At 41.8% G+C, this 17,237-nt stretch overlaps 4 protein-coding genes across 6 annotated transcripts; 1 reads left to right on the plus strand and 3 right to left on the minus strand.

Moving 5' to 3' along the window:
- Positions 1-178: 178 nt before the first annotated feature.
- Positions 179-6,165, minus strand: ighmbp2 (immunoglobulin mu DNA binding protein 2). Of its 2 annotated transcripts, none has more exons than XM_084018357.1 (16): positions 6,025-6,165; positions 5,380-5,462; positions 5,085-5,254; positions 4,784-4,979; positions 4,590-4,687; positions 4,278-4,441; positions 3,932-4,132; positions 3,174-3,321; positions 2,919-3,093; positions 2,481-2,663; positions 2,276-2,394; positions 2,105-2,199; positions 1,767-1,890; positions 881-1,687; positions 587-786; positions 179-381 (listed from the first exon to the last, which is right to left on the minus strand). In XM_084018357.1, the coding sequence occupies exons 2-16, from the start codon at positions 5,457-5,459 to the stop codon at positions 184-186; spliced, it is 2,958 nt and encodes a 985-aa protein (XP_083874483.1). In that variant the 5' UTR covers positions 5,460-5,462; positions 6,025-6,165; the 3' UTR covers positions 179-183. The 2 variants fall into 2 exon arrangements, with proteins under 2 accessions (XP_083874483.1, XP_083874484.1); XM_084018358.1 differs by having other exon boundaries at positions 6,042-6,146.
- A 943-nt stretch (positions 6,166-7,108) lies between these two features.
- chid1 (chitinase domain containing 1) lies at positions 7,109-11,016 on the plus strand. The gene is made up of 11 exons (XM_084018273.1): positions 7,109-7,493; positions 7,689-7,832; positions 8,488-8,620; positions 8,702-8,746; positions 8,834-8,940; positions 9,018-9,079; positions 9,187-9,276; positions 9,371-9,472; positions 9,578-9,727; positions 10,032-10,155; positions 10,234-11,016. Exons 1-11 carry the CDS (start codon positions 7,389-7,391, stop codon positions 10,330-10,332), a joined length of 1,161 nt encoding a protein of 386 aa, XP_083874399.1. The 5' UTR covers positions 7,109-7,388; the 3' UTR covers positions 10,333-11,016.
- Positions 10,593-12,659, minus strand: gatd1 (glutamine amidotransferase class 1 domain containing 1). Its single transcript, XM_084018276.1, has 7 exons — positions 12,496-12,659; positions 12,200-12,276; positions 11,808-11,913; positions 11,618-11,725; positions 11,444-11,535; positions 11,260-11,353; positions 10,593-11,166 (listed from the first exon to the last, which is right to left on the minus strand). Exons 1-7 carry the CDS (start codon positions 12,542-12,544, stop codon positions 11,051-11,053), a joined length of 642 nt encoding a protein of 213 aa, XP_083874402.1. The 5' UTR covers positions 12,545-12,659; the 3' UTR covers positions 10,593-11,050.
- A 129-nt stretch (positions 12,660-12,788) lies between these two features.
- cd151 (CD151 molecule) lies at positions 12,789-17,195 on the minus strand. 2 transcript variants are annotated; one of them, XM_084018274.1, is made up of 9 exons: positions 16,995-17,195; positions 16,190-16,274; positions 15,391-15,582; positions 14,697-14,771; positions 14,314-14,334; positions 13,881-13,985; positions 13,510-13,665; positions 13,344-13,430; positions 12,789-13,206 (listed from the first exon to the last, which is right to left on the minus strand). In XM_084018274.1, exons 2-9 carry the CDS (start codon positions 16,271-16,273, stop codon positions 13,147-13,149), a joined length of 780 nt encoding a protein of 259 aa, XP_083874400.1. In that variant the 5' UTR covers position 16,274; positions 16,995-17,195; the 3' UTR covers positions 12,789-13,146. The 2 variants fall into 2 exon arrangements, with proteins under 2 accessions (XP_083874400.1, XP_083874401.1); XM_084018275.1 differs by lacking the exon at positions 14,314-14,334.
- Positions 17,196-17,237: the final 42 nt, after the last annotated feature.

A 17,237-nucleotide genomic window follows, 5' to 3' on the forward strand; every position in this document is an offset into this window, starting at 1 on the left:
AAAAAACCTTGTTGAGTGTGTGTTAGAGCTGCTACAACGTTGTATAGTTCTAATACACAATTCACCTTACTGTATCCAATCTATAGTGTATATGTGATCAAACAAGACTTAACATGATTTAAACATAACATGTTTATTCATAACAAAGTTGCTTGGTTCATTTATATGGTTGATTTGCTATAATTAGCCGTCAGTCTCTTTGTTTTTTGGTTTCCTCTGTGATGACATATCTTTCAGTTTAGAGTCCAGTTTCCTTTGCAGATAGGCTTTCTTATTGTGGTCCATTGTTTTGTCTTTCGTCCCACTGCCGGCATACAGAACGCCTTCTTTGCTTATTCTCATCCGAGCGTGAGACTTGGCTTTATCTCCACAGCCGTGAACCTACAAAAGTGGTTAACGACAGGAACAATCGGATCAGAAAAACACTATTTCCTTACATTTAAACTGTCACTTACAGCGAAATATACATTCACAGACTTTTAAAATACTTTTTTCTGTCGTGGAATTTTAAATACAGCTACATAACCCAATAAAAACACAAACTAAACACCACTGCTATTTGTTTTGTTGTCTGTTCCTTTCTTACCTCTGGTATATGATGACTGAGACAATACTGTCTGTTGCAGAACAGGCAAAGCTGTCCAAGAGTCAGCACAGAAGCTTTACACTTGACGAAACTGCACACGCTGTCAGCCTTCACGACAGCGTTGATGAGTGTGTCAAAGTCGTCATCTGGAGCAGCGGCAGCAGCGATGCCACAGGCGCCTGCCTTCACTCGGTTCTTTCCTGGGGGGGAAACGGTGAGAGTGGAATTGCTGTAAACACATCGGGGGCGACAAGTTACAATGACACCTCAAAACGAGATGTTTCCACTACATACCTTTAGCAGACTTGAGCTTCTTCGATGGCTGGGCCTGAGCTGGTGGAATGTTGTTCTGCTGCTTTTTCTGAGCATTTTCTTCCCTTTTCTGCTGCTCCCTCTTCATTCGCTCCAAATGTAAACTTTTCAGGTCTAATGGAGGTTGAGACAGCGGCTCCGTTTGGGGAGATCGGATCGTTTCTTCTACCTGAGCCTCTTCTTCTTCTGTTGGCCTCTCGGCTGGTGTTGACACCGGGGTCCTGGTGATCGCAATACATCTGTCTTTCCCCTCACCTTTACTCTCATGCATAAGGCCCAGCTCCTCTGCGATCTGGTGGACCAGCAGGCGATCGTGAGAGTTAAAGGATGATGGGAACTGTAGTTCTCTCTGATTTAAGTCCTTTAGAAAGCCTTCCACTTGCACTCTGATTTCAGCGCATCTGTCCTTCTTCTGTTCTTCCTCCGTCCGTGCTGTCATGCAGGACTTTGTGTGCTTCTCTGTACCAACAGTATTTCCATTACTGCTGCTACCAGAGGACTTCTTTTGTTGCTGCTTGGCCCTGCTGGGAGGCTGGTCTTTAACTTTCTGTTTGATGGACGTATTGACCTTTGTGTCTTTGTGATCACGGGTGTAGTTCTGTGGCACAATGTCTTGGATGTACTCGAACGCCGTTCTAACCTCGCCAAACTCAGTCATGTGTTTGATCAGGGACTTCAGAAAGGCGTGGTTTTGGACAGTCTGGGTGTCGCACACAACAGCGATGTGGCGTCTCGCTCGTGTAACAGCCACGTTAATCCTTCTGTCCTCTGACAGAAATCCAACTTCCCCTAAAATAAAGGAATGAACAAATACATAAATGAATGCGTCTCACAATCATGGCGTGGCAGAAACAGCTAAATAAATTACCCTTTCTGTTGGAGCGAACTAATGACAACACCACAGCCTCTTTCTCTCTGCCCTGAAATCCATCCACTGACTTTATCTCCAGCTCTGGGTGCCTGGCAGAAAGCTTCTGACGCAGAAGATCGACCTTTCAAGAGACAGACATTAAAAACCCCATCAATGTGAGGGACAACCATTAGATGTTTTGATGTGAAAATGCTGCAAAAGTGCAGATTTTTTCTAATAAACTTGGGAATTTAAACTGTATTTATTATTATTTAATTATTGCTATGACACAAAAAAGTAGTAGCAGTTGAGTAAAGACATATTTTACAGTATAGAACCTGAATTCAGTGACTTACTTGTAGGTTGTACGGCGCAATGACAGCAATGTCTTTAGCTTTAACCCCAGCTCCAGTCAAGGCCTTTATGTGCAGTTCAACGATGTCTACCTCACCTGAGGAAAGATTAAACTGTGTTAGATCCCACGACACACTCACTGGAAAATGTTCATGCAATCAATAAAGACTAACCCTGGTTGCCTTTGGACTGCTCGTCTGCGACCTCCATCTCCATCAAACCGGAGCCTGCGGTGTCGATGAGAAGAAGTGGCGTGCTCGTCTCTTCAATACAGCTGACTCCTGGTAAATCTCTTTGGCATCAAAGACACGATTTTAATCCCAACACATCCATCCACTGAAATACAGACACACTTTGCATCATCAAGCTCGCACTCACTTCAACAAGTGTCTCTCGACAGAGCTGTGAGCGGTTAATCTCCCCTGGTACATCTCTTTGGAGGCCCACTCCATGATGGCACTGTTCATGCGGTACTGAACCGTGAGCATACGGACCACTGAGTCCCCGTACATCTGGATGAGTCTCTCCATGAGACTGAGAGACAAGCCTTTTGATGCAGCCCTGTGGAGCACAAAATAGTATGAACAATGTGCAGTAATCTTTAACATAACGAGATCCTATAAAAAGGCCCTGAAAACAAACAGCTTCTGACTAAAGCTGACGGGCTCCAAACAAGAATACACTTTCTGCCAAAGCTTTCTGCTCAACTATCAAAAGATGATAGTTGGACTGAAAATATGTCTGTTTAAACCATATATTCATAAACCATATATTCATATAGACATTCACTAGATGCCCTCCTCATTGTTTCTTTACCTTTGGGATTTGATAGTAGGTGGTAACTGCTTGTAGTCTCCAGCCAGAATGCACTTGCGTGCTCTGAGCAGGGCAATCCAGCAGCTGCTCTCCAGGGCCTGAGCACACTCGTCTATCACCACCCAATCAAAATGCTCTGCTGGCAGGAACTTCAGAGGGCCATCGCGACTAGCACCTGCAGATGCAGACAAGTGCTCGGTGATTGCCTTTCATCGTCACTGCAATGACTGAATGACACTCAAAGCCTATACTGACCTGTGTTGGTTGATAACACAACATCAGCACTTTTTAGGATCTGGGCGATGGCTGTGGCTTCCCTTACTTTCAGCTCTTTGCGAAGCTCCCCTATTTCCCTTTTGAAGTTTACCCGCTCTCCTTTTTCACGCATCTTCTTCATTCCCACCTTTAAAAAAAAGAACATATACACATATATATATATATATATATATATATATATATTAAAATATACAATGCTCAACAATATGAAGGCAACTCTTAAATCACACTTGATGAACGAATTATTCAAATTTAAAATATTAACTGATGTGCATTGTATAATTAGTAAAACAAAATGACATATACAACGTCAATGGAAACCAAAATAATCGACCCATTTAGGATCGGATTCAAAATCACACTGAAAATCAAATTAAAAAACTGAAATAACCAGTCCAACTGTGACTCAGTAGTGTGTATGACCCCCGTGTGCCTGTATGCGTACCCGGGTGGGGGACCTCCGCCCAGACCTGGATCAGGGCATCCCAGTGAGCTCCTGGATAGTCTGTGGCGGCACTTGGCAGTGTCAGATGCACTAATAAATAACGTCCCATAGGAGCTCATTGGATTTACGTCAATGGCATCAAGGCCTTCAATTGCACCTGTTGTCACTTTCATTTGCACCAAAGCAGGTGAAATTGATCGCTTGTGCTTCATCAAGGTACAGAATGATATCTCTTCAGCTTAACTGACTTGTTGTTGTACTGATGTGTTCCCTTAAAGGCACAAATACTTACAAATGCTTTATCGATGTCTTTACGGATGTCAGCGATGATATTTGCATTGTCACTATGCGCGAGAATGGCGTCTAGTGAATGTTTCTGGATGGACTCCAGCAGTCTGGCAGGGTGACCCAGCCTCAGGACCTTTGCCTTGCCCAGGGCTAACCTCTCCACTAAATTATCCACAGCCACATTAGAGGGTGCGCAGCACAGCACCTGCACAAAAACAAAATCCTAATATGACAATGATCCTGTCTCCACTGAGATGCTGCAGTGACAATGCAGTGCAATGACATAATACATTTACAAATGTAACTGAATTAATAAGGAGAAGCACCAGTAAAAAAAGCATTTTCTGCACCTTTTGGCCTTGTTTGACTGCTTGCAGAATGATCTCCACCACCGTGGTGGTTTTCCCGGTGCCTGGTGGTCCATGGATCACAGCCAGTTCTCTCTGAGCCAGAGTAAAGGACACAGCTTCTCTCTGAGAATCATCCAGGTTTGAGTTAAAAAAATCAACTTCACCTGGTGAAAATAAAAGGATAATAAGATACCCAGAATTAGTGTGTAGATTAGATCATTCATACTGCATACTTGAGTAAAAGCTACAACACAACAACAAGCTAAATTTCACAGAGCAACTGTTGATATTTCTTTGTAACGCGTGACGTACATGGCTGTGATTGAGAGGAAGGTTTGGAGTCTCCAAATAGAACATTTATCAGACTGGCAGCTGGTCCATTGCCGTATCCATTTAATGCATTCAAGGCCCTGCAATCACAAAACACAGAGAGAAACAACATTGTAGGTTATAAGTTGCATGTGTCATGACTCAGCTATGCGTCGTATATTGCAGATGGCACCCACGTTTTCATTCGTTTGTAGGTGACGTCATTTGCCAACTTTAAGAGGTTGTGAAATGTGTCCGTATCAAAGCTCAGGCCATCCTTTGAATCGTCGAAGGCCACACTTACAGAAGCCTGGCTGACCCTTGTCACTATTCCTGTGCCGATCTGTGAGGCTGCAGTGCATCCGCCAGCTTCATACAAGCCAACTATGTCGCCTGAAGAAAAAGACATAAACAAAATATATAACTAAATTCACAAATCAACCCACAGATCAGGATGAGAGGTGAAAGACAGACTGATATCTTATTCTTCCATCTCACCAGGTCCAAAGCTGTTGCTTGGCAGCGATAAGAACCCCAGATGCTTTCTTGGCTCAAAGACGACGACTGTGCGGCCATACAGGCCTGTGGACTGACTTCCTATCTGCAATTTCAGCAAACAAACGCCTTTGTTTTGAAGATCCTTGAGAGAGATGTTCTCCTGCCATATCCTGAAGGCAAAAAGCAAGACGTTGTCATTTATATAGAGCTTGATCTGTACCAGGAACACAGAGCAACATTGCTGAATGATCCCTTTATTTAGTCAAGTATCAGGCTCTGGATGTTATTTACATACCTGGTCTCTTCTATTTCAGCCTCCCTCTCTTCCTGTAGAAGCTCGAGTGTCTTTGCAACAAATTGTTCAACCGCCATCATTCACTAAAACAGTGTTACAGCACAGGTAAAAAACAACATGTCAGTACAACTTCACTTCACTTGAATTGTAATGTTATGCAGAAAATCTCACCAGTCGTGGAATGTTACCGTTTCAAATTGATTTGAGGTACTTCTAATTAAATTTAGTCTATCCATTTTATGCTACTTCTACAACCACTACATTTCAGACACAAATATTGTACAGTTTAAGTCACTCCATTAATTTGTAACACAAATAAATAAAGTGGAGTAAAGTCCTTACAATTTGCTTTTCTTTGACCATGCAGCTAAATCTAAAATAAAGCATCCAATAAGAGCGTGACATACTCCAATATGGTAACGTTTCATCTCGTGATTTACACACTAAGGTTTTGCCACATATCGATTATCATTGTATTCGTTTGAATTCGCTAAAAGGTAAAAACAAGTTACACTAGGGAAACAAACAGGTGACAGCATACAGTTACAGAGCTAAACATATCTTCATGAACACTGACATTTTAGATTGCTAACCACACTGTACTGTTTACTTTAGCTGCAGTTAGCAAGAAACGACGACACTCACCATTAAATGCTGGGTAGGTTATGTGTAGACATTGGAAGAGCAGACGACAGAAAAGCTCACTTTAATCATTGCGGGATAGCATGACTTTACTTTTTGCTATCTTCTATGGCAACGCCGCTGGATTTCTTCTTCAGCTGCTTCTTCTTCGTTGGTGTTTAATGGCAGTCGGCATCCTTAGTGTTGCATATACCGCCATCTGCTGGACTTTACTTCTCCCATTCCTCTTCTTCTGCATCCTTTTAATTAATCCTGTTGATACTAGGTATCTCAAGATGATTCTCCTCCCTTCCCTCGATTTTCCACATTCTATAATACTGTTAAAGTTAATTTCCCTCACTCCTACCTTCCACAACCATCTAATCATCCTCTCCCTCTCCCTTTCATATCCAGGACATGCTATCACCACATGTTCTACTGTCTCCCTCTCCCACACAGACCATTTGCATGCTTCCCTATTATATAAAGTGTGCTGTTCAATTTACTGTGTCCTATTCTTAATCTGCTCATTATTACCCGTTCTGTTCTATTATCTCCATAACATCCCATCTCTCCTACCACTCCTTTTAATTTATATAAATGTCTCCCTTTTTCCTGGCTCTTCCAATACTGATTCCATTGATTGATTATTTCCTTCCATATTAAACTTTTCCCCTCTGCTGGATTTCTTCTTCTTCTGCGGGTTTAATGGCGGCTAGCAAACCAGCTCAACAGTGCATTACCGCCACCTTTTTGATCAGATCAGTAGATCGGCAGGGAAAAAAAACAAAAAACAAACAAAAAAATTATTCTTAAGAAATGAATTATACGATATGGGATTTTTTTTTTTTAGCATATTCTCCACTGTTATTTTGTGTTTTTCCTTATTTAGTCCATATTAATTCCTTCCTCTCTTGATCTGACCTGCTGCATTGATAAGTGCGCGTCTGTCAAACCAGTGGGTTTGTCTTCTTTTATTGTGCTAGCTTGATAGCATGCTAGCTACACTGCCGCTCCTGTCGTCGCTCACTCGCTCACACTCATTTTATTTTGAAAAACACAGAAACACGGAAGTCACCCAGCTTCGTTGACGCTCCAAAATACACGTTGAGCTTAGTTGTCAGTCAAACTGGCGCAAATCGCCCGACAGTCAAAACCAGGTTGTTTGTCCGAAATGTTCGATCTTAGCGGTATGAAAGGAGCCGCTTTGGCTCGTTGTTCTGTGTGACTTGTAACCGCAGGACGGTGGTTAATGTTTAATCTATAAGATCTCAGTCAGGAAGGAAGCACTTGCACTGCAAACGTGTAGACTCCGCGCTAACCCGTTTTCTGTTTAACTGCTTCACCACCCCTGTTCTCTGCGGGGTTTCTGTGTTATATTTTCGGAAATGAGAACGACATTGTTCCTGCTGCTCGCCATCTCCTGCTGCTGGCGTGTCAGTGCCACGCTTTCAAAAACTGACGCGAAGAAGTCGCATAAAACTGAGGTTGAGGTGAGTATAACATACATGATAACTTCAGCTCCGTGTTTAAAGCTTGGAATGGGTGTGAGCTGTGTTTTTGGTTGGCTGTGAGTTCAGGTCAAAAATCAGGAAGATACCCTTATCCCCCACCTGTTATTCGCCCAGTCATGATGCTGGTTATCTGTTACTGAAATGGCTGTTTTTGTTTGATCTCTCCCTGTTTAGACGTCTCCAGCTGAGTTGTCTGTGTTGGATAGAGGCCTCGTTGTGTCAGACCCGCCCTGGAAAGACATAGTGAAGGAGGAGAAGAGATACTGTGCTCACTTAAAGAGGGCTTTTCAAGGACCGGTGCTTGGATATGTCACACCTGTAAATGACCAACATAGTCACTTTATCCCTGGTTGCTGTGCAACAACATTAAATGATAGGTTGAAATGATTTCAAGTCTACTTGCACACCTATATGTACTGGAGATGCACTGGATACCATTATTTTGTATTGATATTATCTTATGTATTTATGTTACATTTTGTTTTACAAAGTCAGGAAGCAATGTTTAACTAAAGCCTGATGTTTCCTTGTACATTAGAGTGTTATTGAAGAATGATCCCAGTCATTAACACATTATTAATTAAACATGGTATCAGATCAGTACTCAGTACCCAAACCCCAGGTATCGCCATTGTGACTGCAAAATTCAGATCAGTGCATCCCTTTATATAATAAGCGCTAAGAGAGTTTTATTGCTTAAGTTAAGTGGTGGAGCTATTAGTTCATGAATCGATTCACAGATAATTAATTTACAGTTTTTGTATTGATGAGGCTTAAAAGATCAACAAAAATCTATTAATTAAGAAACACACAGATTATCCAATTAATTGCTACTTCTGTCCAGTCTAGAGAGGAGGCATGAGTGTAATGAACGATAATTACTTCACCTTACAAATAGACATGTTTAAGACATATGAAAATCAGCTGTTTTGAATCAGTGTCTTTAAATTGCGTCTTATTTCCCATCCTCCAGTGGAATTCCCACGGTTATGACATCGCCAAGATGTTTGGTGCTAAACTAACTTCAGTGTGTCCAGTTTGGCTTCAGCTACGCCGACGTGGACCTGAGACCTTTGACGTTACAGGACTCCATGATCATGACCCAGGTAGAGGATCCGCATCACGCAGTCCAACGCAAGTGGTTTTCTAGTGACTCATGTGCATAAATGGGATTTCTTTTTCTCCAGGGTGGGTCAAAGCTGTACACAAGTCAAACAAAAAAGTCAGAATGGGTGAGTGGATGAGTCGCCACTAACCTCAACTCAGATCTGTTAATGTGTTGCATTGCATTTCTATCAGTTCATTATCTGTACCTCCAGTGCCTCGGCTGTTGTTTGACGGCTGGTCTTACCAGGACTACACCAGCGTTATGGGGAGTGAAGATGAAATTGAAGAGCTGGGAAGGGAGCTGGTGGATGTTGCAAAGGTAATTAAGTGTTAAGCTTTCACTCCCTGGCTGTAGTGTTTGTTTGTCTCCGTCTAAATGAAAATGTGGCCTTGCAGACCGAAGGTTTCGATGGTTTCACGTTGGAGCTGTGGAGCCAACTGGGAGGGAACAAAAGAAAGTGAGTTAATCTGTTGTTGACGCGTCTCTACCTGATGATCCTTCTTTAGTCTGAGATGATGATGATGATGGATGAATAATCAAATATGTTAAATCTTCCTTGTGCAGGGAGCTGGTCCATTTGGTGAAACACATATGTGAGACTTTGAAAGAGAAAAGATTAGACTGCATTCTTGTCATCCCGCCTGCTGTGACGAGGTGAATTCAATTAGTTTACTTTCAACAACAACAACAACAAAATGTTCACGATGGAGCTGACTTTCCTTTGCTCATCCTTTTCCATCATCCTCAGTGTGGGTCAGCCAGGTATGTTTGGCAGGGAGGAGTTTGAGCAGTTGGCCCCCGTCGTCGATGGATTCAGCCTCATGACATACGATTACTCCAGCGGGGCCCGGTGAGTCACAGACGAGTGATGTCCGCAGATTCATTGTGGCATGAATGCATTATTAAAGCAGACAATGTTCTGAGTTATCTGGCTTCTTTTTTTTTTTCTTTATAGACCGGGCCCGAGCTCCCCCCTGCCCTGGGTGAAAGACTGTGTTCTCCAGCTGGCTCCCAACACTCAGTGGAGGCAAAAGATCCTGCTTGGGCTCAATTTGTATGGTCTTGATTTTGCAAGCCAGGGAACGGAGCCAATCCTGGGTGGAAGGTAAGATAATACTGGGACTACTGCTTTATTTACTTTATTTACCTTTTTAGCAATTAAACTTTCACACGTTCAAACTGATTCAGCATCGTGTTAAACAATGTCAGACTCACAATGGATGCCTTTAAAACAAATAAATGATCAAAGTGATGCAGCAGAACCAAGGATATCGTCTTTTTTGCTCCGAAGCATCCAACGCCACCTTTTCGAGTTAAGCGACAAAAACATATTGCTCTCAAGAGTAGAAAGAAGTCATTAAATGATAAATATTTTAAACAAGATCTTAAGCATGTGTGATTTCCTGCAGGTACATCGAGATTTTGCGGGAACAGCGGCCAAAACTTCTGTGGGACGAATACGCTGCAGAGCATTATTTCAGTTATAAGAGGAACAATGCAGTTAAGCATGTGGTGTACTATCCGTCACTGAAGGTAAGTCTTTTTTAAGAGTTTTCATTGGGTTTACTGCTACACGGGAGGATTAACGTTATTTATTTTATTATTTAACAGTCAATCTACCTGAGGATCTCTTTAGCTGCTGAACTGGGGACAGGGATCTCCTTATGGGAATTAGGACAAGGACTGGACTATTTCTATGATCTGCTATGAGAGTTGGACTTGATAATGAAGGTTGTGGACTTTGGATCATCAGCACATGGATTTTTCTATTTCTTTGAACACACAGAACCAACATTGAAGCGTTGTATGCAGTTATTGTTGTTGTTTTTCAAGTGACATGAACTCTGAAAGGAGCCGTCGACAGGCTTGAGTTAATGCTTAACTTGTTGGAGGGTCATGAAAGTGTTGAGAAATCTCTAGATGAACAAATCCTGGATTTGATTTGAACAGTACTGGCAGCAAACACAAGGTACTACAATATGTTTTTATTTCTTTTCATTGATGGTATTGTGGAAAAAAAAAATCAACTTGTACAGTTTAGTCAGAGTGCAGTGATCCGTGTCGATTCAATAACAGAAGGTGCATGATCATCAATATGTATACTGTTTAAACGCAGGGTTATATTCTTCTTTTGTTCACATTCAGAAATCATAAAGATGCATCATTCTCTGGGTTTCAACGTCCTCAAAACTATCTGCTTTTTCTCATTCATTTAAATTTTCAAATAAAGACATTTGATTGTGTTTTACTAGGTTTATAATAAGAGCATTGAAAAGTAATGTTGTATTTACCTTGCTGCCAAACATCTGTTCAACCCCAGCATCTTTCAATAATGTGTCTGAGATGAATGTTTGTTTAATAACATGAATATAAATGTGGAACAACTAAGCAGTGGATTTGAGGGCTCCTGATGTGATGTTTTCTATTGTTACTTGGCACTAGAGAGCAGGACTAGATTATTGACAGCGAGTGTGGTTGACTGTGTATTCTGACCAGTTATTAGGTGTCTGTCTATGACTACGTGCAAGGCGTCTTCTTGACTTGCTGAAAAATCAAGCACATAAACACAAGAGGGTTTTAGAAATGCTGATAAAGGATTCACCAAATGAGTATCTGTACTCGTGCGGTTCAGCTCACCTGTGTATGATCCACCGCTGTCTTTCACAAAGTCTTCCACAACCAAGGGCAGGTTGGCGAAGTCGGGCCTCCGCACCAGTTCAAACACTGACGGCTTTTCAGCAGAAACAGTTCCTGTTATTAGATACACTCACACAAAGATGTTTGGGTATACTGCCTTCATGTTTACTTGAGGAAGACCGACCCCTGTTAAGCTGTAGCCACTGAAGATCCACCTCTGTCCCTCAGTGACGCAGCACAGCGCAGACACTCCTTGTCCGATCGCACAAACAGGCTCTGCATACAGAGAAACACACTCTTCACCAGACACGTTGACGACACACTTGACTGCTTTTTGCACAATTAGCCCGGCACTCACTTTGGTGAGCGATGAAGTGTGTGAGAATGCGGTGCAGCGAGCCGCTGTGTGCCAGGTCGTTCAGTGCTCCGGGGCAGTCCGGGATGAGCAGCACCTGGTATCGAGCACCTGGAGAGGGTCATCGTGACAAACCTGAGCAGCCCAGCAAACAACACACCAGCCCAATGACCGTGGAAAGAAGGATACTCACCATCTATTGATTCGAGTTTGGCTGGTGTTGCGTAGGGTTTAAGGTTAAAGTCCTGCACCCATCTAGCAGTGCTTTCATCCACTCCAACAAAGTCTATTGGCTTCCCCTGCAATGAAAAAAACACCCACGTCCATCTCATGTCTCTGTGTCCCTCAGTGCTGGAGTCTCATAATGTTGTTCTAATGTCAGCATCCCGGCTGACTGGTGAAATCAGCCATCATTATATCCAAGAGCATCACTACAAACGTTGGTCTTAGTTTTTGGAAATACTGGATTTCACTTCACTTTCAGGACTTTACTTGAAACAGTACTTTTTCATTATGGTGTTGCTACTTGTAAGTCAGAGATGTGAGTACTTCTTTCTTTTGATTCCCAGTGAGAAGTAGTCTTACCCCAGGTGTGGCTGTCTGGAGGTTAAACACTGAGCTGCAGAGGCTGAAGGACTGATGGAAAGACGCCGCTGACACTCCTGAAGGAACCAAACAGCAAACATTAGCTTGATTGCTAAAGTAAGCTAGCTAGCTAGCACATTTCACCAAAGTTAACCGGTTGAGTAAACAGCGAATCACCGCTGGCTAAACTGTAACTTATAAAACGGTCTTAATGGAGTCATTACTACGTGAACATCGTGACTGCGTTATTCAGTAACGTGACGTCACGCATGAACGAGCCTGGCTAACGGACCCACCCTGAGGAGACGCACTCGCAACTATCAAGCACGTCGGCTTCGCAGACATTTCACGTATCTCCGTGTTCACTAAGCGTTGAATACGTTCAGCTTCTTGAAGCGAACAAAAGGCGAATTCTGGGTGAATTCATTCAAAGGAAATCCGCGAGGAGGAAGTACTGTCAGCTGACAACAACATCCGCTGAAAAACTTCAAAATAAAACGTACAAAAATACAACAAGTCATTTTGGGGAATTAATAAATGGCAAGACTTTTTATTTGCATTTCAACAAATTGGTTATGTATTTGTTATTTAATTACAATTTTGGCAGACACTGTGCGATACATAAAAAAATAGATACAACAAGAACAACAAGCAAACGTAGCCACAGCATGCTCATATTTCTGTAAAATGTGTATTGTGGTTACAAGCTCATCCACGCATCACAATCTTAGTATAAAATGGGCAATATTTGCAGAAAAAGAACATTGCTGCCCCGCAGCATTACATCCATCTCAAGTCGGTGTATTTTGAAAATCCTTATGTCATCATTTTAGTTAGCAGCTTCAAGGCATCCAGAACTGTATGAATAATTGGGGCATTAAAATACCTAAATAAACATTTTGTAATTCATGGTGTGACCCATTTGCTATATTTAACAAAGTCAAAACTCAGTACTGATCTTCTTTCAAATTTTGATAAAGGCAGTAAGTAAACATCATCCCCACCAGCTGAAAGAAAAAAAGACACAGAGAACTTGTTAGTTCCACGCTGCATAACCATTGCTCAACATTTTAGCTTTTCTGCATTTTAAATGATATTAAAAGAGATGTTGATATAGTATTTTACTCAGTGGTTAGTGCTTTACCTGTAGAAATGCAATCCCAATAGCCACTGAACCGAGAATATACAACTGACTCAGGATGAACTCCTCTAATTTCATAATGCAGCCTCCCTGGGAAAAAAGAGAAAAGACATTAAGATTTTGTTATAAGCCCAATATCCAAATAGCAACCAAATGCACGTCTCACTACCTCCACCCTGTAGATGTTGGAGGGATGGTCCCTGCGTCCGCAGAGGTCACTGGGACTTTTACAGCAGCTATCAGGAACAAGCCGCTCATTCTCTGGTGCCTGGATCCAAACACAGTCTCTCCAGTCCGACGAGTTCTGGCTGCCACAACATTTAAACTGAGAGGGAGCCGGCGCAGAGAGGAACAAAAGACAGAAAAAACATGAGACAATGGATCGTATTCACATGTGGGCTAAAGGGGCCACACTGTCATTCCAAACTTAACATCTGATCAAACTGACAGTCGACACTGAGAATAATCTAAGTGATATTCCATTGTATCGGTCTGGCAGTTAGATCAGCTGTGTTTAAACATACAGGATCACTTCCACACCTCCTGTTGAAGTTTATCCACAGCCTGTGTGATGCTCTCCTCCCCTGGCTGCTGGTATTTGTGCTGCATTGTCGCCTTCAGATTCTGTCTGAGCTCGTCATCCAGCTGTGAGACAGAAAGCGGCACTTACTCTGGAGAAAATCTGGTACCTGCTAATTCCCTCCCATCTATAAATAAATAGCCCCTGGTCAAGTTTCTTTCCCACCTAACATTCCTCTGTGCCTGTGCAATGCCCTCACATAGCTCAAAATCTATAAGCATTGCTCCTCTGATCCCACTGCCTGTCACATGAGCACTCTCCAAATGCATTTACAAACGGACCTGCATTTAAATTCTTTTGTTGCTTCACTGACAAAGTGCAAACAAACCATTTTATATCAACCTGTTAGAGCAACAGTTTGATATTAAATGGAAACAGGTAGCAGCGGATTACCTGGTAGCAGAAAGGGAAACACTGGAGCAAGAAAGGGGAAGAAAGAGAGGCGTGAGAAGGATGGAAAAACAAGACAAATGAAGAACATGCACAGAGAGGCATGCAGAGAAGATTCACAACAAAGAAGAAAAAAGATTTCAATAGAAATGTTGGAGGAATCACATGAAGGGATTGTGGAATGACAACAATTCACATAAACTGGTGTATTTGCTTCAGTGACATTTAAAATAAATGGTAGTTAGTACAAATAACACAATCAGCTGATAGACGCTGTACAAGAACTTAGAGGGAAATATGATGAAAATGATATTACATTGGACTAATATGTGTTTCTACCCTGATAAAATATAAACAAACGCATAGAAACAGAAGGTAAACTTCACCTCTTGGTAGGTAATGAAAGCCAGCACACCGGCAATGATTTCCAGCAGGAAAATACAGAGCAATAAGACCAAATACTGTAGAGGAGGGACATGAAATAAACAAGAACACAGCTGTGAATAAACTGAAGATGTAAAATATTAATACCAGCATTTTTCCAGGTGCTGTTTCAGTGCTAAAATATGACATTAAATACAATTTTAGATATGACAGAAGCATTGATCAAACCTGTGTGTGACTGAAAACCCACTGCAAAGCACGTGGTGATATAGAAATAGACATAACGTCACAGAGTTTGTGCAGTTTTGCTCTCACTTGTGTCTGTCTGTCTGTCTCTCTCACACACTCTTCAGTCCAGGCAGACACTTGTGATGCCCTTCATTCCTCTGGCATGAGCCGCACTCTAAATCTAAACTCTTAAAGACACACTCATGCACGGCTTTGTCTGTTATATCTGACAGTCATGCCCGCCATAATGAGCTGCTCCGAATGTGGGCGGTTAGACAGAAGGTCACCAAGGATTACCTTTCAATACACATAGACTGGGACTGGGATGTGTGTGTATATAAACAGAGACTTAGAAGTGCCTTTCCTTGGTTTCTGATTCCACATAATTAAATGGGGTTTCATGATTTAGTGGAGTGAAATAAACAGTTCTGTGTCACAGGACAGTGTTTTGTGTCTGATCCATCTCACCACAATCAAAAGACTCTTCATCTCCTTCAGAGTGGCACAGCATCCGATGATCCCGGTCACGATCACAATGACCCCGGCGGCTATCAGGATATAAGCCGAGGCAGAGAAGAAGCTGGAGTTCAGTAAACTGATGTAGTCGCTCTTTTCCACCAGAGTCCACACTCCCACTGCCAGCACGACCCCACCTGCCAGCTGAAAGAACATACCGTTATCAGCGCAACTCAAACCAGATGCTCCTATCAAGAATGCACCACATTATTTTTATTTTTTGGCAGACTCTTAAAATGTGCCAGTGATTCAGACGAGACAACGCCTTAGTGTTTCACTGTCAGCCTCAAGAGACATTCAGCTACATTTGTTTTTGTCATCTGATGCACATAAATCCAGGTTTCATACTGAGTGCATACTTTGTTATACAAGATGGTCATATCAATAACTGATTAAATCTACCCTCCAAACCTTAAGTTAAGAAAGCAAAAACTGAAATTGAATAGTTACGATAGATATATTAGGATTGTCTGTGAGGTATGTATCTTAACTTGTTGTGCATTGCAAACACTAAATTATACCATAGTATAATGTATTTAAACTATATGATGCAAAACATATTGACAGAATATACACAAGTAATATGTTGGTTTTCCCACAGTGAAAAACAACAGAAACTGTGAAACCTGTGAAGCTATTGAGTGGCTTCTGAAGCAAAGCACAAGTTTAATGCTTTAAGCAAAATTTGAATATTCCAACTAATGTTAGTAAAACGTATCACAGTAGCCAATAGAGCTCTTCCTTTACTTACCCAAAAAAGAATGTTAAAGAGAAAAAGTAGATATTTCAGACAAACTGTCCCACAGCCGAGTGTTTTTTCTCCTTGAGCCTCCATTCTGAAATTGAAAATGTATACGTTATTACACTCCTCGCTGATGGGAGAGCATTACCAAATAAAACATGTTCTGGAGAAAATTAGACATGCTCAGCTGATTCCTCACCTAGAGAACGAACACAAGATGGTCAGAGAGCAGGGCTTACCCTTCAACACTACTCTTATTATGGCGGAGATTATGATTTTTCCATCTTTATACTCACATGATGGCATGCTATCAACCATATAGACCAAAATTAAATGTAGTGCATTTCAAACTTGCAAGGGCATAGATCCAAATTGAGAGTCACATGTCAGCCAGCAGACAGATATATATACATATACAGTATATATTTATATATATGTCCCCTGACCCAGTAAGTAACTAAACCTGAGCTCCTCACATGCAAGTGATATACTGTTTAACTTAATTTGACTCTTTAACCTGAACTCAACTTTCCTCTGCTTCTATTTTTAGAAAAGTTGTGACCCTAAGCATCATGAGAGATGTTGATTTTAGGTATCAGTAAACATCCGTTATACATAAAGAAAACCCCAAATCAATTAAGAGTAAAGGGACTGATGAAAAATGTAATGCTTTTATAAGAAAATGCCCTCAGTGTGGAAATGTGATTGTCCAGCAGCAAAACAACATACCGTAACGGTCATAATCAGTTATTTTTAACTCATTGTGTAATGGAAAAACTGCTCTCCCTTTCCGCTGTGACCAAAATACTCCTACCTGATTTCAGATGACGGGCCCCAAAGGATGCAGATTATCGGGGTAACGTCTTCCCAGATCCCACCAACCACAGTGTCAATGTGCTGCTGTCTTTGAAGGTTAACGGCAACAGCAATAGCTCTCAGTTGACACTCATACCAGAGCCTCCTACTCAAGCGTCTGAGCGTCTGTCCTCTTTTGGCACAACAGGCGGCTCATCTCTCCCAGAGCTAAAGAGAGTACATGGCTGCCCCCAGCTGGTTT

The sequence above is a fragment of the Eutrigla gurnardus genome (assembly GCF_963514095.1).
Source record: "Eutrigla gurnardus genome assembly, chromosome: 9".
Lineage (NCBI taxonomy): Eukaryota > Metazoa > Chordata > Actinopteri > Perciformes > Triglidae > Eutrigla > Eutrigla gurnardus.